Source organism: Sphaerodactylus townsendi, linkage group LG15 (genome assembly GCF_021028975.2).
Source record: "Sphaerodactylus townsendi isolate TG3544 linkage group LG15, MPM_Stown_v2.3, whole genome shotgun sequence".
Taxonomy (NCBI): domain Eukaryota; kingdom Metazoa; phylum Chordata; class Lepidosauria; order Squamata; family Sphaerodactylidae; genus Sphaerodactylus; species Sphaerodactylus townsendi.
The window spans coordinates 26,812,971-26,834,639 of NC_059439.1; the positions used below are offsets into that span (position 1 = coordinate 26,812,971).

General features: G+C 50.1%; 1 protein-coding gene across 1 annotated transcript; it reads left to right on the forward strand.

Moving 5' to 3' along the window:
* Positions 1-1,150: 1,150 nt before the first annotated feature.
* On the forward strand, positions 1,151-19,667 carry CD37 (CD37 molecule). The gene is made up of 9 exons (XM_048517906.1): positions 1,151-1,321; positions 4,684-4,770; positions 5,434-5,506; positions 6,092-6,216; positions 7,574-7,648; positions 8,720-8,824; positions 9,547-9,750; positions 9,851-9,934; positions 17,756-19,667. The coding sequence occupies exons 2-9, from the start codon at positions 4,705-4,707 to the stop codon at positions 17,831-17,833; spliced, it is 810 nt and encodes a 269-aa protein (XP_048373863.1). The 5' UTR covers positions 1,151-1,321; positions 4,684-4,704; the 3' UTR covers positions 17,834-19,667.
* Positions 19,668-21,669: the final 2,002 nt, after the last annotated feature.

Below are 21,669 nucleotides of genomic sequence, written 5' to 3' on the forward strand. Positions count from 1 at the left end.
ATTCTCTCCTGACGTTTCGCCTGCATCTGTGGCTGGCATCTTCAGAGGATGCCAGCCACAGGTGAAGGTGAAACGTCAGGAGAGAATGCTGCTAGAACACGGCCATACAGCCCGGAAACCACACAGCACCCCAGTGATTCTGGCCGTTAAAGCCTTCGACAATACACTGTACAGTTATCCCTTCCATATTGCTGGGGCTAGGGGCACGATGCCCCCCATCATCTGGAAATCCACGTAAAAAATACTGGCGCTCCCTTCGTACCAGATAATCAATCTGAGTTTTTTGCTTTTCTTTTAACTTTAAAAAAAGAAATTGTGTATATTTATGGGATTAAAAGATGGATTATGTTGATACGATAGAATACTAGACATATATTTTATGCATTTCCGAGTTTCTAAACTTTTTCTGGGTCTTCTGCTACCTTTCGTGCGTTATCTCCGGCTTCCGCAAAACCCCCCCCCCCCCCCATTCCCATTTAATTTCGTATGCTGATTGAATCAAAACTGCTATGTGGAAAGTTGCGATTTGGAAGTGATAACTGTACTAGGGTAATGCCGGTGTTGTGAATGACAGTTTTCAAAATAACAACAACAACAAAATGACACTGGAAACTGTCCATGCCTCTCTCTTCTTCTGATGGTTTGTCTCCATAAAGAGCTAGTGAGTCCACCCTCTAAAGCATCCACCTTTTCTGTCTAGAGGAACTGATTTTTATAGTCTGGAGATCAGCTGTAATTCCGGGGATCTCCAGGACCCGCCTGGAGGTTGGCAACGGCACTCTTAGCTAGAAGAACTCATCTTCTCAGATGCACGAAAATGAGCTTCAACCGGCAGATAGGTGTAATAAAGTGGAAAAGGTTTTGAACCGTGAGCTGAGGAGTCCATGAATCCTTTTTGCTCCGTTTCGTGGCCTCGGAACCGCAGCAAACCAAACCGGGCTGGAACTTTCCCCGCGCCGACGGTGCGGAAACTCCAAAGTTCCACCTTAAAAATAACCGAGCCCTTCGTTTCAGCGTGGGGGAAGGGAGCGCTGGCTGGAAACTACAAGCTGGGGGCGGGACTGGAATCTATTAATTTTTTAATATGGAAGCCACGCCTCCTCTTTTCACCGACCCTCCCCCCCTCTTTGTGGCAGCCAATGGAAAAAAAAATAAGCGGAGCGAATGGAGGAGGAGGAGGAGGAGGAAGGGCCCCTTTGGGTGACTGGGTGAAGTTAGTCGGAAACTTTGCTCTTTGGGAGGAAAAAAAGGGGGGAGGGGGTTGCGTCGGATTGCAGCGTGAGAAAGTCCAGACTTGAGAAGCCAGGCGGTAGACGCCACGGTAAGTCACGCAGGGAGTCGATTTCAAGGCGAACTAGAGAATCCAGCTTGCTGTAGTGGTTGAGAGCAGTGGGCTCTGATCTGGAGAAGCAGGTTCGATTCCCCACTCCTTCACTTGAAGCCTGCTGGGCGACTCCGTTCTCTTTCCGGACTCTCTCAGCCCCACCTGCCTCCCAAGGTGTGTATGTGTGTGTGTGTGTGTGTGTGTGTGTGTGTGTGTGTGTGTGTGTGTGATTGCGATCCGCTTTGAGACTCCTGAAAGGTAGAAAAAAAGCAGGGCATGAATTTCAGCTAAAGTTAGGAGGCAGTTGGAGAAAATGGGGATCCATGTCATTTCTTATTTGTGTGTGGATCTTGGGGTAGGGTCTACTGGGTTTGGCTGTGGCCACAAAAGGGGGTTGGTCCTGATGCCCAGCGGTCTGCTTGGGTCAGATCCTACAGGGCACACAAAGGCTGGGTTGGGTCTGAAAGTAGGGTGGAGGGGAGACCTGTGTGGGTCGAAAGCTGACACGGGATTGTCGGCTTGGCAGTGCGAAATGTGGGAGATAGTAACTGGTTGGGGGGTCTTGATGTGGTGGGTTTCCAGTGCTAACTGGTGAGAGGTTTGCGTCTCTGGGGTGCTGCGGGCATATTGGGCGTGAAAACTAATATAAGAGAGCATCTTGGGGGTTGGACGACCTGAAGGACGATGTGTGGTGAGTTTTGGTTAGAGGGGATAGTTTGGGGTGGGGAATGGGAGCTGGGCTGGTTGTGTGAAATGATGCGCGTGTCTCCGGTTAACAATCTGTGGGGACAAAAGGATGGGGGGAACCAGCACCCTAACTGTGTAAATTTGTGGTTTTACTAGGGTCAAAATGGGTAGCGTTGATGTAAGTGTGGCTTGTGCACTTACTAATTAAAAGTACCCTGTGAAGATAAATGTGTCGGCGAGTCCAGTATAAGGGTTGCTCTCTGTGTGTGTGCGAGAGAGAGACCGAGCGAGCGAGTGCATGCACGGTTGTGCATAGGCCCTGAGAAACTCTTGTGCAACCTGAAAATGTTTTCAGAAAGCCTGATCGTGTGGGCCATACAGTGGTTATATAAATTCCCATGGATCGTGCGTCCTTCTGTGTTCATTGCGATGAGCCTTGAGTCGTCTTTCCTCAACTAGGGCGCATGTGAGAAGCCACAAAAAGAGGCAGGGCGATATGGCTGTATTTTACACTGGGCAGAGCTTGCTTAAACGTACACCAAAGAACTCGCCAGGCAAAGTGTTTGCCATTTATTTCCTCCATTTGTGCAGCACCTTTCTCCCCAATGGAGGCCCAAAGGACCTTACATCGCTCTCCTTTTCTCCATTTTCTCCTAACCACAACCCTGCGGGGTAGGTTAGTCTGAGAAGGTGTGGGTGACTCAATGTCTCTGAGCAAGCTCCCATGGCCAAGTGTGGATTCGAACCCGGACCTCCCAGCTCCCACTCTGGCACTCTAGCAAGTCTACGCAGAACTGAGAGTATCTGCTTCTTTGTAGGGAAGTCAACGGGCAGTGGAAAACAACCCCGCAATGGTATAAGCGAGCGTGCTCAGCCTGTATGACCTGGGCGATTGGATAAATGTGGGGTTGTGATAGCTTAGCTGGAGGATTTGGCCCTTAGTTAGGCCCACTGCTGAAAGTTGTCATGTCATTTGTGAAATCCAATATGAATCAGCCTCACGGAGAACCGAGGAAGTGCGCCGGTCTTTCTGAGAACCTGTGATGCACGTCCTCTTCGAAACCCACCAGTTCCTCTCCTGTTGACATCAGCCGAAACAACTTTTGGCCTGGAGCTTGTGAAATGTGGCGTGGCAGCTCCTGAGCATGGGCGAAGTGTGTATTCTTTGCCGCAGAGCAACTGTGGATACTTGATGTTAAGTTTTAGGGCGCTCCTGCATCTGACCAGATTCTCTTTTATCCCCGGAACGTCTTAATTTGGAAATTAAGTGCTTCTGTGTGCCCAAGAGTGTCGTATCGCAAGTTCCTGGAACACCAGCTTTATAGATACTCCTTAGAACTGTTGAAGGTTTTCATGGCTGGAATCACCGGAGTGTTGTGGGGTTTCTGGGCTGTATGGCCGTGTGTTCCAGCAGCATTTTCTCCTGACGTTTCGCCTGCATCTGTGGCTGGCATCTTCATCCTCTGATGCCACAGATAACAGGCCAAACGTCAGGAGAAAATGCTGCTGGAACACAGCCATACAGCCCGGAAACCCTACAACATTCCACCTCGTTTGTTCATGGAATTGTATGTTGTTTCTCTGAGGTTTGAATTGAGTCCCCAGCCTTGGCATCTGGACTCTGGGGCTCAGAGTCAACGGCGCACTCCAGAATGCTGCGTATTGGAGAGGAGGTCTGTGGCTGAATAGATTTGCCAGTCAGCCGGGGAAGAATGAGTTCGGAGGGGAACTTTTAAGCGCCATTTGAATGAGCAGAAATCAGCCCGGGAAGCAGCAGTGGCGTAGGAGGTTAAGAGCTCATGTATCTAATCTGGAGGAACCGGGTTTGATTCCCAGCTCTGCCGCCTGAGCTGTGGAGGCTTATCTGGGGAATTCAGATTAGCCTGTGCATTCCCACACATGCCAGCTGGGTGACCTTGGGCTAGTCACAGCTTCTCGGAGCTCTCTCAGCCCCACCCACCTCACAGGGTGTTTGTTGTGAGGGGGGAAGGGCAAGGAGATTGTCAGCCCCTTTGAGTCTCCTGCAGGAGAGAAAGGGGGGATATAAATCCAAACTCTTCTTCTTCTGCTTCTTTTTGGAGAGCGGAAACAATTGTACGATACTGTCAGTGTTTCAAGGTGTTGGTGGAGGCCCGAGAGCGGGCTGGACTTGTTGAAACGTTGGCCTCCCACTGGGCAGGGCGTGGGACTTGACAGGGCTGGAGAACCGGGTGGAGTCGTGCTATCAGCTGGAAGCAGTTGCCAGTCTCAAACAGATGCTAAAAATCCCGGATCGGAGCCCCTCGATGGGGCCCGCCACTGCTTCTTCTCGCACACCCCTCCCCAAATCATCAAGGCCACGAATGGGGCAGGTACCCCTCAAGATGAGGGCCTGTGTTTCCCCAGCAACCCCCCCTGGCCACTACTGTGACCTCAATCAACAGGTTTCTGAGTGACCTCAATCAACAGGTTTCTGAGTGACCTCAATCAACAGGTTTCTGAGTGACAGAAAAGGTTTGGGCCTCATCTGCCCGGAAGGTTTTTTTTAACAAAGACTTTCTTCACAGGATGGGGGTGGTGGTAGTTTGCGTGGCTGTGGAATGAGGTGGGAAGGGGAAATGCCCCCCCCCCCCAAGCCAGACACTTTGGGTGTGTGTTTCTCTCACTCTCTTTGATGCTTCTTTTTTCTCCAGCCCTCCCCACAGGAAAGCACCATGGCCCACAAAGGATGTCTCAGCGTCACTAAGTACTTCCTGTTCCTCTTCAACCTCTTCTTCTTTGTGAGTAATCGGTTAGGGAGAGCAGGCCTCAGGCCAGGTTCGATAGGCCTATACGGGTTCCGTTCCCAGCAGGGTTGCCACCTCCAGGCGATAACGGAAGATCTCCTCACAACTCAAATCAGTTTCGAGAATGGACCCCATGACACTCTACATCACTGAAGTCCCCCCCCCCCCACTCAAACTCTGCCCTTCTCAGAGCTGGCATGGTGTAGTGGTTAAGAGCGGGTGCGCTCTAATCTGGAGAACCGGGTTTGATTCCACGCTCTGCCACTTGAGCTATGGAGGCTTATCTAGGGAACCAGATTAGCTTGTGCACCAACACATGCCAGCTGGGTGACCTTGGACTAGTCACAGTTCTTTGGAGCTCTCTCAGCCCCACCCACCTCACAGGGTGTTTGTTGTGGGGGTGGGGAAGGAAAGGAGATTGCAAGTCCCTTTGAGTCTCCTTACAGGAGGGAAAGGGGGGATATAAATCCAAACTCTTCTTCTTCCCAGGCTCCATCCGCAAAATCTCCAGGAATTTCCCAAATGGGAGTTGGCAACCCTAATTCCCAGGCTCCCTTTGATGGGTCAGGGAGGAGGACTGGGGTAGATCTTGAGCCAGCAGCAGTGTTGAAGTGTCGCCCTTTCCCCCCCCCCCCCCCCGTTCTCTCCTAACTCCAGATTCTTGGAAGCCTCCTCTTCGGCTTTGGTCTGTGGATACTTTTTGACCGGAGTAGTTTTGCATCCACCCTAGGTGAGTTCTCAGGGACTGTGAATCTTACTGGCCGCTTTGAGACTCGGTGGGAACCAGCCCAGGGGTCTCCATCCGGGACATCGCTAGGGAAAATGGAGCCCGGGGCAGACTCCAAGTTTTCCACCTGCCCCATGGGCCCCTGTGCCGCCCCCCGCCTCACCTTAGCTGGAGGCAGAACCTGGTTGGGGCAGGGCTGGGCAGAAGCACGCACAGCGTCTTCCGCCAGGCAGCGACCTCGGCCGGGCTGGGCAAGAGGGGAAGGAGGAGGGGTGTGGGGGCAATTTTCCGCCCCCCCACGTGACCCCATTGGTGTCCTCCCGGGGCGCCGGTCCCCACCCCGTCCCCTGGAAGCTACGCCACTAGTCTCCACTCTAGCTAATACCTATTGTTCCCAGTTGTCTACTGTAGGGGAAGCTTATAGTGGATTCAATTGGAAATGACATGATAATCCAGAATTATTTCTCAGAGTCCCTCTGCAAGGAGAGGGAAATATTCCCACCAGTGAACTTTCTGAAATTTTCTCTGCCCTCTCGAGTCCCCTACGAAGCCAGCTTGGATTGACATGTCTGTTCCCCCTTTCCCCAGGGTCATCAGTTTTTGCCTTGAAGATCTGGTCCTATATTTTCGCCGGAGTTGGCATCCTCACAATGCTCCTGGGATTCCTGGGGTGCCTGGGCTCCCTCAAAGAAATCAAGTGTATGCTGGGATTTGTAAGTATATAGGGAGTCGGGACTCGTGACATTCTCTAGGAACAGCCAATGAGGTCTAGTGGCTCAAAGAAGAGCACTGTGGAAGTTAAGTTTATCCTAGAAGCAGGGACTAGGAGCCCTTCTGAACTAGAGTAGGGCCCCTTCCGCACATGCAGAATAATGCACTTTCAGTCCACTTTCAATGCACTTTGCAGCTGTGCGGAATAGCCAAATCCACTGGCAAACAATGGTGAAAGGGGATTGAAAGTGCATTATTCTGCACGTGCGGAAGGGGCCTAATCAGGCTCCTGCACATGCAGAATAATGCACTTTCAATCCACTTTCAATGCTCTTTGCAGCTGTGCAGAATAGCCAAATCCACTTGCAAACAATGAGGAAAGTGGATTGAAAGTGCACTATTCTGCATGTGCGGAAGGGGCCTAATCAGGCTCCTGCACATGCAGAATAATGCACTTTCAATCCACTTTCACCATTGTTTGCCAGTAGTGGATGCTGCTGTTTCGCACAGTAAAATCCAGCTGCAAAGTGCATTGAAAGTAGATTGATAGTGCATTATTCTGCATGTGCGGAAGTTTTGGCTTGGAAATTAGAAATTCAAGGCCTAACAATTGCAACAGGATGACTGCTTTTATGTATTTGTTTACTTCACCTCTGCCCCACATTTGGGAACCCAAATGGGCTTTCGTCATTCTCCTCTTCTCCATTTTGTCGTCAGAACAGTCTGTGGAGGATATGAGGCTCAAGAGAGCCCAAAATCAGTCAGCCAACTTCCATGGCAGTTGTGTCAGGATTCAAACCTGGGTCCCCCAGCTCCTTGTCACCATTATGCCATGCTGGTGGGAGTGGGTCAGGGAAGTGCCTCATAATTGCCCTGCTGTACTGAAAATGTTCATCAAGCCGGTCCACACGAGCAGAAAATCATGTGACACAGAGTTCTTTGGCACTGTCTTATTTCAGCCCGAAGATGCTGTCCTGAAGAAGGAGATAATCACTGTTTGTAGAAAACAGGCAGTTTACATCAGAACTCTTTCCCAGAGGTTTTCATAAGGGGAGAGAATTTGCAAGCTACCCCCTTACTGCATTTGCACAGTCTCAGGAATTCTTCCCGTAGTTCATTTCCTTGCACGGATTGGCACATTTAGGGTTTTGTTGAAGCAATTTCTGTGTAAGGTCTGTATTTTGAAGCATGCGTTGCAGCATCTTAAATTATGACTTTCCGCCTTTAAAAACTGTTGCTCTTGTGACTCCTTTAAAAAAACAACAACCCGCGGTAGTTAAAATAAAAGAAAACAAGCGCCGTCCCCTCTTTCCTCCCAAAGTGTGTGATGTTCGCTGACCTGCCTTTCTCTGCCAACAGTACTTTGCCTTCCTGTTTCTCCTCTTCGTTGCCCAAGTCACCATCGTAATAGTGGTATACACACAGCGCGAAACGGTGAGTCATACTCTGATGAAACTTGCCAATTGCGTGAGCTTATGTCCTATAGGAAGGACATCCTTATTTATTTATTTAGTGCATTTTCAGCCCGCTCTTCTCCATGGGAAGCTCAGGGCAGCAGTGTACATTGTTTTCCCCTATGCAGTTTCATCTTCACGACAACTCTGCGAGGCTGGGTCAGGCTGAGAGAGAATGACTGGGCCACGTTCGTGGCAGAGTGGGGATTTGAGTCCACATCCTAGCCTGACAGTCTTAACCACTACGCTTCATGGCTTTCTAAAGGATTTTGCCCTGATCAGTTAAAAAAATGAAATGAGGGAGCCTGGTTTCCACACAAAGGGAAACACTCTTTTTGAAGCCAATCTACATGCACCAAAAAATGATGGGGTGTAGTGGTAAAGAGCAGATGCACTCTAATCTGGAGAACCGGGTTTGATTCCCCGCTCTGCCACTTGAGCTGTGGAGGCTTATCTGGGGAACCAACTTAGCTTGTGCATTCCAGCGTACGCCAGCTGGGTGACCTTGGGCTAGTCACAGTTTTTCGCAGCTCTCTCAGCCCCACCCACCTCACAGGGTGCTTGTTGTGGGGGTGTGGGGAGGGAAAGGAGATTGTAAGCCCCTTTGAGTCTCCTTACAGGAGAGAAAGGGGAATATAAATCCAAACTCTTCTTCTTTCCCTACATTTTTGTATTTCTAGTCTCGTTTACAGCTCAGGGAATTATTGAGTGAGAGAATAAATAAAACATGCAGGAGTTGTTCATCACAGTGTCCCTATCCTTGAGCTTTAGAGATGGGGAAAAGTGTGTGGCAACAAGGGGAAGGCAAGTAGGGTCTTGAGAAATTCCTGGAAATCCACGAATTCTGCCCAGGGAGGAACTCAAATTTCTGCTAGACTCTCTGGTATGCAAGAGAGTTCACACTGCAAAGCCGCATTTTTGGTCAAGTCCATTTGGGAATTGGGATATTGGCACAAAGATCGTAAGAGCATTGTTCATTTTGCCTGGGAGGTGGGAAAAGATGCTTCTGTGAGATGCTCTCCTTCATCCCGTGCTTTTGGCTACCTTGCAGATCCAGGCGACTGTCAGAGACTGTGCTGGCGACATAATTCAGAATTACAAGTTGAATGGGTCACTCACAGATAGGGAGGAGAGCTGGGATGTCATTCAGGAGCAGGTAAGATACTCAAGGACTGGAGCACACCTCGGGTTTCTCTGCACTTTTGGGGGAGGAGACCTTGGTGCAATTAATGCTGGGTAGCAGGTGAGGGAAAGAGCTAAATACTCCTGTGGATTTAGTGGTGGTTGCAGGTAACGGAATGTTTTTCAAAGTCTGCACAGCTAAGGCCCCTTCCGCACATGCAGAATAATGCACTTTCAGTCTACCTTCACAATTTTTTTCAAGTGGATTTTGCTATTCCACACAGTAAAATCTAGCTTCAAAGTGGATTGAAAGTGGATTGAAAGTGCATTATTCTGCATGTGCAGAAGGGACCTAAGCAAACCTCCAACAGCCAATCAAAAGCTTTGCTGGGTGAAAGCCTTGCGTAGCCCCGTCCATTTTCTAAAAACAGTTGGCAGGGGCCACAAAAGGATGGGGTGAGTACTATGCTGGAGACCCCTGAACTCAAGAGGCATAGATTTATAAAACGGCACCCGGGGCTCACCAGGGTCATGGCCCTGCAATGCGCCCCCGAGGAAGTGGTGCCCGGGCTCCAGCCACCCCGTGTCCCCCTTTGCTACACCACTGCCTGAACTAAATTGATTCAGCAAAAGGCAGCTTTTACGTTTGCCCTCTGGTATGTCCTGGAAGCAGCGACCTTGTTTGTGGTTTGCAGTTCAGACCTTCCCCGACTTCTGCTTCTTATGAGCCCTCCTCCCCAATTTCTTTTTTTCCAGTTCCGCTGCTGTGGTTGGAATTCCTATACAGACTGGGAAGGGAACCAGGCTGTGGCCGCCAATGGCTCTTCCTTCTACCCTTGCTCCTGCCGAGACACGTCGCAGGCTGGCCAGCCACTTGCTAACAACACAGAGACCCCCAAGTCTCCAGAGCGCACCAAAGGTTTCTGTGTTTCCCAGGGAGAGTGGCCTGTCTACAAAGAGGTAAGCTGCGTAAGCATAAGACTTCAGGGGAAACGTGTAACTGTCTCTTTCTCCCTCCACCCAGCCCCTTGTTTTTGACACACTCTTGTCTCTGCCATAGGGCTGCATGGCCAGCATCCAGAACTGGCTAGCCAACAACATAATCACCATTGTGGGACTCTGTCTTGGAATTGCTCTCATAGAGGTAAGAGATGTGGATTCGCTCTAGGGACCTGCGGTCGAGGAAACAATACTGTGCCTGTGTCTATGAATATGTTAAAACCATCTTGCCCCACATCTCCCAAATCGGCCTCTGCGCTCATATAACCGCCAGAGCTTTTACAGCTCTGGCCCCTGCCTGGTGGAACACTCTACCTCCAGCTACGCGGGCCCTGCGGGATCTTAATGAATTTCGCAGGGCCTGCAAGACGGAGCTGTTCCACCGGGCTTTTGGGGAGTCCGGCCGCTGATGCCCCCGTCCTTTTCATAACATCTGTGGACCCTGCTGTTCCCTCTCTCCCCTTCCCCTCCCCCCCTTTTTGTTAGGGGATTTCTAGTAGGACGCCATCAGTATATTTGATTAGGATGCTGCATTTTAATGGGGTTGATTTTAACATATAGAGCCATATTTAATGATTATTTACTGATTTTATCTGTGCTCTATCTATTTGTTTTGTTCACCGCCCTGAGCCCTTTGGGGGAGGGCGGTTTATAAATACAATTAATAATAATAATAATAATAATAATAATAATAATAATAATAATAATAATAATAATAATAATAATAATCTGGTAATTCCAGTGGTGGGATTCTATTAATTTATCTAATGGTTCACCTCCCGCCTCTCCCCCCCCCCGGCCGTGCCCCCCTACTGCCCACTTACCTGGCTGCTGCGGAGGAACGTGTCTGGCCCAGCCGGGGCCTTTTCCTCAGAAAGCCCCGTTGCTCGGCCTCCCCTGGGGTGGTGGGATTCGGCCAGTTCGGCAAACTAAGGAAAAAATTAGCTAATGGTTCAGCCGAACCGGTGCGAACTGGCTAAATCCCACCACTGGGTAATTCCCATCCTTCCAGATAGGGTCGCCAGCTCTGGGTTGGGAAACATCTGGATATTTTGGGGGAGGAGTCAGAAGGAGGCGGGGTTTGAGGAGAGTTGGGGCTTCAGTGAGGTTTAATGCCGTAGAATTCACCTTCCAAAGTAGCCATTTGCTCCTGGTGAACTGATCTCTGTTACCTGGAGATCAGTTGTAATAAGGGAAGATCTCCAGCTACCACCTGAAGGTTGGCCCTCTACCTCCAGTAGGGGGCGCTAGGTTCTAAGTAAGGACCAGAGGACTAGGCCTTCAGTCCTACTAATCCTACTTGGCAGGGCAAGTTCCAGGTCTGGGAGGCCTTGGGGGAAAGAGTGCCTATTCCCTCTGTCTACCACCAGCCCTCCACTTATAACTCTCTCCCTTCCTATCTACCTGCATGCTTTCTGCCTGCTAAGAAGAAGAATTTGGATTTAAACCCTTCTTTCTCTCCTATAAGGAGACCCATGGTGGTTTACAAACTCTTTCCCATCCTCACCCCATGTGACTAAATGGGTGCCTCCCCGGGGACATTTGCCTCCATATGTCCTCCTGGGCGGTACATCCCTGCAGTCACCACAAAATGTGTTGGTAGGTGCCATGGTGCCCATGGGGGGAGGCATTGGGGACCCCTGCTTTAGTGTGTGTGCATCTACAGGGTGCTTCTCCTGTTTTAATCCTTTCTTGTAGTTCCTGCAGCTCTGGTGCAGGACGCTGACCTGCGTGCTGGAGCACAGGGACTTACATAGTGGTGGCTCCCAGGAGATTCTCTACTTCCCCAGCAGGTGGCACACGGGCATGTGGCTGTATTCTAGATGCATGGATGTGTTTTGCTTTCTGGCATGCCGTGATGTTAGCTTTATATCTAGAGTGTATGTGCAGGGTCCCCCCATACATGTTCTGTGGGTGGGGCATCTATGACCATTTTGTGATCCATACATGTATGGGAAAGCGCTGGCTTTGTCAGGTGCACGGCGGCTAGGAAACCAACAACAATCCCCAAATCCTTATTCAGTACTGATGTGCTTAAAAGGTGTGTTACTATCAAGGTCTGTGCTTTCTGTTGCTGATTTTGGAGGTGTAATTGGGCCACGCGTGGAGGTTGTCTCTGTCGGTTTTATGGGGAGGCAGGATTTGGGGCAGGTTGTTTTAGAGCACAGGTGTCAAACTCGCGGCCCTCCAGATGTTATGGACTACAGTTCCCAGGGGATAATGGGAACTGTAGTCCATAACATCTGGAGGGCCGCGAGTTTGACACCTATGTTTTAGAGGACAGCTCTTAAGCTCTGTGCTTTCCCCTGATCTTCTGGGAAAACAACCAACACCTGCGAGGAGAGCTGTTAAGCCTGAAACCCGTAATACTTGGCCGCTAATCCCAGGTGGATCTAAATGGAGGAGCTCACCGTTTCCTCAACTACAGATTAAGAGACGGGGGGAGAGAGGAAGCAAGCCCAAACTCAGCGAAGATTAAATTATTGGAGAGAAGGGTCATCCGGAAGACCTAAATAGCAATGTTTTCTGATGGATCAAAGTCCAAACAGGAGATGGTTGAGACGAAGATTCTACTACTGCCTTCTGGGTCAGACGTTTGATCCCTCTAGCCTAGTGCTGGCTATTTTACTCTGGCCCCTTCCGCACATGCACAATAATGGACTTCCAATGCACTTTCCAGCTGGATTTGACTGTGCGGAAGAGCAAAATCCACTTGCAAACAATTGTGGAAGTGGATTGAAAGAGCATTATTCTGCAGGTGCGGAAGGGGGCCTCTGACAGGCGGGGGGCTGTCCGTGGTCCCAAGCAGAGATTGTCCCAACTTTGGAGATCCTCGTGCTGGAGACGCCAGCTCACAAACCCAGGACTTTCAGCCTGAGCTCTGCCCTGGGTCCCTGGCTGTCGCCTCCACGGTTCATGCTCCTTCGTCTCTTGGCTATGTGGTGCATGAGCGAGGGGTGGGGAGAGGGGGGGGGGACTAGAACTTCCTTCCCCCATCCTTCCTGCTCTCCCCACTCTGTCCTCCTGCCGGCGACTTCAGCTGCCTCCTCTCTTGTCTGTTCGAGCCCCTTTATCTCCTGCGCTGAACATGCCCAAAAAAGGTTGAGTGTAAATCATCCCACCGGGACTTCCAGTTTGATCGGGCTCCCTGGGCCACAGCCAACTGTTGAGCATTCACGGGCTTTGTGCATTGTCTGCTTTGCTCGATGGGTGGATTCTCCCTCCGCCCTCCCTTTCAGACACGTCTCCCGACTGTGCATGGCTGTTACGTTTGGCGTTGTCGGCTGAACAAAGGGATACGCTTCAGAACCAGTGCATGCATGTCTGCCGCGAGCTGCTTCCTGGCCCCTCCGCATAGTAACGCTCCCCCTCCCTGTCTGTTTTAACCCCTTGCTTCCTGTGGCACAGGGACATCTACTTGGAGTTCTGGCAAGGTAACTATTCCAGGCAGTTACGGGAGCTGGAGGCGAGATCAACGGTTTCTCTCCAGGGTCTGGTGGGGGAGTGAGTGGCTGTGAACTAAATCTGCACCCCCCCCTCTGCTACCCCCGTTTCCTCCCTGCAGATGAATGGCCTGTACCTAGCATCTGTTGCGCTTGGCGAAGACAGCTCTGACACCCCCGAAGGGCTAGAAAAGGAAGTGTTCAGGCGTCCTGGACTCAGGATCTGACCTGGCCTTGGATCGGATAGCAGGGTGTGGCAGATATCTAATCGACCGGCTTGGAGGACTAGCGAGAGGGAGAGAGAAAGAGAAAAGAACGCACAGAGCAAAGAGCAATAAAGGGCGTTTTGAGAAGTCTCAAAGACGACAGGGAGTTCGCAGCGAGGTTATTTCACTGGAGGAATAAGCAAAGAAGAGGGCTTTTAGTTAAGGACGTATGATTGAGAACCACCTTCCCTTAGATGCATCAACCCTATTCAGCCCCCTTGTCTCCTGTTTTCCCCTCTCCTTCCTTATCTGCTGAAGAGCTTAAACAAGTGGGGGGGCCATCTCTTACAGCTGGCTGCTAGTAAAACCGAGGCGAAGAACCTCTGCCCACACTTAGAGTGCATCTGCCTTGCCCTTGCTTAATAATTCCTGCTTGCCTGTTCACATCTGGGAAGGGCTTGTAGGTCGAAGGGTCGAAGTAGCCATGCTGGCAGGGGCTGATGGGAATTGTAGTCCATGAACATCTGGTGAGCAGGTTGCAGATCCCTGGTCTAAGTTAAGAACATAAGAACTAGCCCCGTGGTGGCGAACCTTTGGCACTCCACATGTTATGGACTACAATTCCCATCAGCCCCTGCCAGCATGGTCAATTGGCCATGCTGGCAGGGGCTGATGGGAATTGTAGTCCATAACATTTGGAGTGCCAAAGGTTCGCCACCACTGAACTAGCCTGCTGGATCAGACCAGAGTCCATCTAGTCCAGCTCGCAGTGGCCCACCAAGTGCCTTTGGGAGCTCACATGCAGGATGTGAAAGCAAGGGCCTTCTGCTGCTGCTGCTCCTGAGCACCTGGTCTGCTAAGGCATTAATGTTGAGCTTTGGGACCTTGAGTTTTGGGACCCTGCAATGACTTTGCTTTGACACAAACAAACAGTATGCCCCCCCCCCAATCCTGAAACCCCTTCCCTTTATACATTGGGGCAGCAGATGGAGTGGTTCCGTACAGCTAACCATTGGAGGAAACTGCTGTCAAGTAGCACCCAGCTTATGGCAAGCATGGAGGGTTTTCAAGGCAAGAGAGTTCACAGGGGCTTTGCCATTGCCTGCCTCGGCATAGTAACCCTAGGCTTCCTTGGTGGTCTTCCATCCAAGTGCTGACTGGTACTGACACTGCATAGCTTCCAAGGTTGGATGCGACTGGGCTAGCCTAGACTGTCTGGATCTGGGTATACAGCTAGCTAACGCCCAGTATTGTTTCCAAGCTTTCAGACTATCTTTTGCATGCCGGAGCAGGATCCATAAAATCCTTTGATACCCTGTCCTTGGCTTGTAAGCCTTGGGGTTCCCTCTCAGGCCCCTTCCGCACATTCAGAATAATGCACTTTCAATGCACTTTGCAGATGGTTTTTACTGGGCGGCTTAAACAAATGAAAAGCAAAGTCCACTTTCAAGCAACTGTGAAAGTGGATTGAAAATGCAGTATTCTGCATGTGCAGAAGGGGCCTTAGTCTCTCAATCCAACCTTCTAAATGCCCGCTGAGGAGGAGTAATACCCTGTTTCTCCGAAAATAAGACAGTGTCTTATATTAATTTTTGCTCCCAAAGATACGCTGTGTCTTATTTTCAGGGGATGTCTTATTTTTCTGCTCCACAGCTGCATGCTCTGGTCGACAGGCATGATTCCAAACAAAAACTTTGCTACGTCTTACTTTCGGGGGGATGCTTTATATTTAGCACTTCAGCAAAACCTCTACTACATCATATTTTCAGGGAATCTTATTTTCGGGGAAGCAGGGTAGTCGTTTGGATTTATATCTCCCCTTTCTCTCCTGTAGGAGACTCAAAGGGTCTTACAATCTCCTTCCCCCCCCCCCCCCAACAAACACCCTGTGAGGGGGGTGGGGCTGAGAAAGTTCTGAAGAACTGTGACTTGCCCGAGGTCACCCAGCTGGCATGTGTTGGAGTGCACAAGCTAATCTGGTTCACCAGATAAGCTTCCAGTGCAGAGCGGGGAATCAAACCCGGTTCTCCAGATCAGAGTGCACCTACTCTTAACCACTATACCACCCTCCCCACCACAGTGAGTGACCTGACATCTTTCTTAGCCACTCATGGTGGCTACCAGCGCCCCTGGCCTGGCGGCCATGTTTTCTTATCACACTGTGCACGGAGTGGAACATAAAGAGACACGGCAGCCAGGACTGGGCATGCCCAAAACAGCCCCTGCAGGTGCACGGTCACACCCTTCTGAATCACTGTGGCAACAATGCAAGTCAGGTAAACCCTGGGTTATGTAGATCCTGCGGCTTCCACAGCTGAAGTCCAGACAGGCCTGCGCAAAGAATATTGTGGGCTGCCAATCTGCGTGGTGTGGACTTGTGGGCACTAGGTGCTTGTACCAACCAACCCCCTCTCCCTGGACACGTGTGTTGATGTGCTTCAGTGCAAGATAGAAGGAGGGAATGGAGCTGGGGGGGGGGATGGGAAACATGCTGATATTACAGTCAGCTAATATAATAACTGTGTGCAGTCAAGTTGCAACCAACTCATGGCACCGCAGGACTGTGGGGTTTGCAATCCAAGAGACAAGCTGAAGCAGTTTGCTATTGCCTGCCTCTGCATAGCAACCCCACTGTTCCTTGTCGGTCTCTGATCCAAGGACTGATCCAGGCCAACCCTACTGAGCTCTCAAGAAGAAGAGTTTGGATTTATACTTCTCTCCTGTAAGGAGACTCAAAGTGGCTTACAAGCTCCTTTCCCTTCCTCTCCCCTCAACAGACGCCTTGTGAGGTAGGAGGGGCTGAGAGATTTCATAGAGAACTGTGACTAGCCCAGTGATGGCGAACCTATGGCACGGGTGCCAGAGGTGGCACTCAGAGCCCTCTCTGTGGGCACGCACAGACAGAGTTCATCATGTGCGATTCCCCCCCCCCCCCACACACACATCTAGGCTGGCCTGGACTGCTGGGCTCGATTATTTGCATTAAACCCAAGACCTAGTTTTGGGGAAGCAGTGTAGGTAACCCTGTTAAGCGCTGTTAAACCCCACTGATTTTCATGCAAAGAACTAAAGTGCGATCCTTTACCTGGGAGTGAGCTCAGTTGCTGGCAATGTGGCTTGCTTCTGAGTAAACCCTCCTAGGGTCGTGATTCACCCGTTCGAAGAGTTGCACGGTTGCTTCAAAGCAAAGCCAATGACTACCACCAAGCTTACTTCCGAGTAACGCACACCTCGGAGCCAACCGTTTTTTCTAAACTAAAACCTCAGTATTCAGGTTAAATTGCCATGTTGGCACTTTGCGATAAATAAGTGGGTTTTGGGTTGCAATTTGGGCACTTGGTCTCAAAAAGGTTCGCCATCACTGGACTAGCCCAAGGTCACCCAGCAGGGATGTAGGAGTGCGGAAACACATCTGGTTCACCAGATGAGCCTCAACAGCTCAAGCGGCAAAGCAGAGAATCAAACCCAGTTCTCCAGATTAGAATCCACCTGCTCTTAGTCACTACGCCACGCTGGCTGTCAAGCCCGGGCCAAATGGGGCTCTCAGGTAATCAGCTGGGCAGCCTTTTATCCAGGAGATCTGGATTCAAGGCGTGATACTTCCATGAACCTCCTGCACCACACGCTTTCTCTCAGCCTGTTTCTTCATCTGGAAAAAGAAGGTAGTGGTGGTATTAGGCAGCTTGCTTCATCGGGGATGCTGTATGAAAAATGAGAGGTTTTGACCACCTTCCGCACATGGATATCTTCTCTGTTTTGCCTTGGATTTACACAGCATTGGATGTGTCCAGTGTGGTGTAGCAGTAAAGAGCAGGTGGACTCTAATTTGGAGAACCGGGTTTGATTCCCCACTCCTGCCCATGTGTGGTGGATTTGTTTACTCACTCCTATATTCCCGCTGGGTGACTTTGGGCTAGTCCCAGTTCTCTTAGAACTCTCCCAACCCCACCTTACCTCACAAAATGTCTGTTTTGGGAAGAGGAAGGGAAAGGAGTTTGTAAGACCCTTTGAGTCTCCTTATAGGAGATGATGGGGGTAGTTTAAATCCAGATTCTTCTTCCCCCCCCCCCAAAAAAAACAGTGAAAGGAGGTGACGGGAAAAGGGAAAGAGACTCCCCACCCCTCTTCTGTGACTTAAAAAAGCCACCGCCATTTGCAAAATGGCGAGATAAATCATCTACTATTCCACTGGTGAATTCCCTATTGGATGACATCAATTACATTGTTATTGCTGATATCAGAAGAGATGCAGAGACGGCACCGAAACCCCTTAACACGTTTTCTCTCTCTGTGCGCTTTTTCTCTCTCTGTCCACAGCTCTTCCTGATGACGCTATCGATGTTTCTGTGTAAGACCATCGGGCCCAACTACGACAAGCTTGCCCGCTATTCCTAGGAGACGCCTCTCCGCTTCCTGGATCCCTCATCTTTTGAGGGCTGCCTCAGAAGTCTCTTCTTCAAATTCAAACATTTTGTCACAGGGGCTTAACGCGGGGCTGCGAGGCCCCTCGAATGGGTTTCCCTGCCTGGTCATATTTCCATCCTGGTACAAAGTGAGTTTCAATTCTAACCTCATCTTGGTCAACGAAACTTAAACCTTTGAGGACTGCCGGCCCCAAGGAGAAACGGAGCGTCTCCCAATCTCTTCATACAGCAACATAAGACGCCGCCGGATTCACCAGCAAAACCCTTTCCCCTCCATAACGTACCGTTTCCGAAGTCAATGCTGTTTCCCATTTGAACGTTCTCCTGAGGCGGAGCCAGTTTCAGCGTGGAGAAAACTTGTCTGTTTTAGCTGCTGGTACCTGATGGTTTACCCGACTTAAACTGGGAAGCAACTGAGTGGAATGTCTCAAAGCAATATAAATGTACGAGTATTTTAAAATGTTTGGGGTCAGTCAGATCAGCGTTGTCTATTGACTCCCGTAGTCTTTTGACCAATAACCTACTATGACTATTCCCCGTCTCTGTCAAGCTGGAGCCTGTAACCTTCCTTACGTTTGTTTTGGTATTGAGATGAATCTGATTTTAAAACTAGATTTTAACTAGGCGATATTCCATTGAGAGGTAGTAAAACACAGCGGCGAGCCTTGCTTTTGAATGGGCAAATAGGGACCAGAGCCTGTTCACTGTGCCTCTGCCCCCCAAACCCCGATATCTGTGTTGTGCTTTAAAGGTTTACCCAAAGTCTTGCAAATGTATCCCAATCTGGGGCAAGTACATTGTGAGCATCTTCCCTAAACACCACAACAACGCATGACGTCTCGACCTTAGCCTGACTTGACCCGCACCTGTAAAAAAATGCTGTTAGTGCCCCGACCCAAATTTGGCCGTCTTCCTTACACCCTTCTTTAAACGTTCCTCGCGCCAAGATTAGTTTTTGCCTCCCCAATTCTTCCTCTCTCTTTTTTTCCTTTTGTAATTACTGTTGTACGTAGGAAGGTTGTTGGGATTTCTCGCAAAACAAAAAAAGCTTTCCATCGTGTTTTTGTTCTGTCATAGCCCTTTGCCTCCATGCACACACCCTCTCGCAGCTCCTTGTGCGTGAAGGAACCTCCAGGGCATACAGTCGGCCGCAATGCAACCAAAGGTGTCTGCCTGTTGTTCTACAGCAGGAGTGGAGAACCACCCACATTCCCCAGACATCAGACTGTGAACTGGACAATAGAGGGGGAAGTCTTTGCTCGTGCCGGCTGTGCGCGGAGCGATGCTTTCGGAGACACTCTGATGGGGCCAGGTACTCATATCTGGTTCTTGGTCATTTGTGTGGCCTACCTCTGCTCAGTTCCAAGCTGCAGTGAACAATTGCTTGACAGGTTTCCATCCTCCATCTCTGATAACCAGTATCCACACTGGCCTCTTCCACACAGGCGGAATAATGCACTTTCAATCCACTTTCACAACGGTTTGCAAGTGGATTTGGCTATTCCGCACAGTAAAATCCAGCTGAAAAGTGCGTTGAAAATGCCTTGTTCTGCATGTGCGGAAGGGGCCACCGTGGCAGATGCCCCCACTTGTACAAGTTAGACATGTTCGAATGGATGCCTATCATCTCGAATGCTTGAGATGGTGGAACTGTTAAGGGACACCACAGGATGGGGGTAGAATGGGGTATATATAGCATTTCACCCTTCTCTTTAGCTAATTTGTTATTTTAACAGTATTCTGATATTTTTTTTTTTTGGTAATGTAGCCTTCATTTGTAAATAAAAAAATAGTTCCACAATTAACCATTTTTGGGACTTTCTCCTTCAGGCTGTAGAGAGCTGAACCAACTCTGATAAGCACAAGGGTTGCTTCCATGGGACTACTGAGAGCCCGCCCCTTCATTCTGGTTGGTTGGATTAAATGCCTGATTGGTTGCTTTTGGCAATATAAGAGCCTTCGGGTTGAAGACTCCAGGGGCTGCTCGCCACTGGTAGCTAATTGGCCAAATTAGCCCTTGCAAAGGGAAAACCCACAGAAATTTCCATCCCGTTGACTGTCATGTCCCTCATAAGTAGAGACCCTCTTGTCTTCTCCTACAGGAGGGGTCTGCAACCTGCGGCTCTCCAGATGTTCACGAACTGGAGATCCGCAGATTGCAGACTCCTATCTTACAGCGTGGTGTAGTGGTTAAGAGCAGGTGGATTCTAATCTGGAGGACCGGGTTTGATTCCCCTCCTCCACCTGAGTGGCAGAGGCTGATCTGGTGAACCAGATGTGTTTCCGCACTCCTACATTCCTGCTGGGTGACCTTGGGCTAGTCACAGTTCTTTGGAACTCTCTCAGGCCCAACTACCTCACAAGGTGTCGGGGTTGAGGGGAGAGGAGGGGAAAGGAACTTGTAGGCCACCTTGAGTCTCCTTACAGGAGAGAAAGGTGGGGTATAAATCCAGACTCTTCTTCTTTTCGCCGCCACAAGCTATAAAGTCACTCAGACACTCACCTTATGGCAAAATAAACTTTATGGAAGATCACATTTTCTTCTTTGCTCCCATGATGGAAGACGGGAGCAGCCTTGGGGACCTTCAGGGTATGAAGGGAACGTGAACCCCAGCTGGGTCTGGCCCACATCCCATTTTAAAACAACCCGTATCTCCATCTTGAGCTTTGGCTGAGATCGTTGCCCCTTGCCACTTCGGGCCTGATTGAAATCATGATGCTGGTGAGACAAAAGGACTTACTTATGTGGCATGTCTACGGGTCCCATGAATGGACACGGGGCTGGTATTTCAACCAGAGATGCACAGCTGGCATTGCACTGGTGGCAGCCCAGTTTCAACGAGATACAGGCTGAATGGAAATGCCCACAGCTAAGGACTTTGACCAGGGGCGTAATGCCAATTGGGCAAGGTGGGCAGCTGCCCAGGGCATCACCTTGTGGAGGGCACCAAAAATGAGGGTTTGTTTTGGGGTATTTTTAGTGGTTTTCTGTTTTTGGCCTGCAGGGGGCGCAGTTCTTAGGCTAGTGGCACCAAAATTTTAGCGTATCAGCAGGAGACTGTCCTTATGCCACCCCCCAAGTTTGATGCAGTTTGATTCAGGGAGTCCAAAGTTATGGACTCCCAAAAGGGGTGCCCCCATCCCCCATTGTTTCCAATGGGAGCTAATAAGAGATGGGGGCTACACCTTTGAGGGTCCATAACTTTGGCCTCCCTGAACCAAACTTCACCAAACCTGGGGAGTATCATTAGGGCAGTCTCCTGATGAGACCCTGAAAGTTTTGAGACTGTGCCCGCAGCCTGCAACCCCCATTGACAGCAATGCAGAAAACTCAATGCAGAACAAAGATTCTTGGACAAATTTCTGGGATGTTCCTGCAGGGGGCGCATTTTTGGACGTATCGGCACCAAACTTTCAGGGTATCATCTGGAGACTGTCCTGATGGCACCCCCAAGTTTGGTGCAGTTTGGTTCAGGGGGGCCAAGGTTATGGACCCTCAAAGGGGGTGCCCTATCCCCCATTCTTTCCAATGGGAGCTAAGGAGATGGGGGCTACCCTTTTGAGGGTCCATAACTTTGTCCCCTCTGAACCAAACTGCACCAAACTTGGGGGATAGCATAAGGACAGTCTCCTGATGATACGCTGAAATTCTGGTGGTGATATGTCTAAAAATGCACCCCCTTCAGGCACTAATGACCTGGTGGGGGGCATCCAACTCAGGTTTTGCCCAGGGCTCCAGTTTGCCTCGTTACGCCCCTGACTTTGACCCTGCTGTCTGATGAAGGGAGTGTTGACTTTTGAATGCAC

What these genes read in the sequence shown, in the direction of transcription:
- CD37 (XM_048517906.1), top strand. Translation starts at nt 4,705, where the DNA reads ATGGCCCACAAAGGATGTCTCAGCGTCACTAAGTACTTCCTGTTCCTC. An exon ending in TAGTTTTGCATCCACCCTAG is followed by an intron (nt 5,507 to 6,091) that starts GTGAGTTCTCAG and finishes CCCTTTCCCCAG; the next exon opens with GGTCATCAGTTTTTGCCTTG. An exon ending in GGGATGTCATTCAGGAGCAG is followed by an intron (nt 8,825 to 9,546) that starts GTAAGATACTCA and finishes CTTTTTTTCCAG; the next exon opens with TTCCGCTGCTGTGGTTGGAA.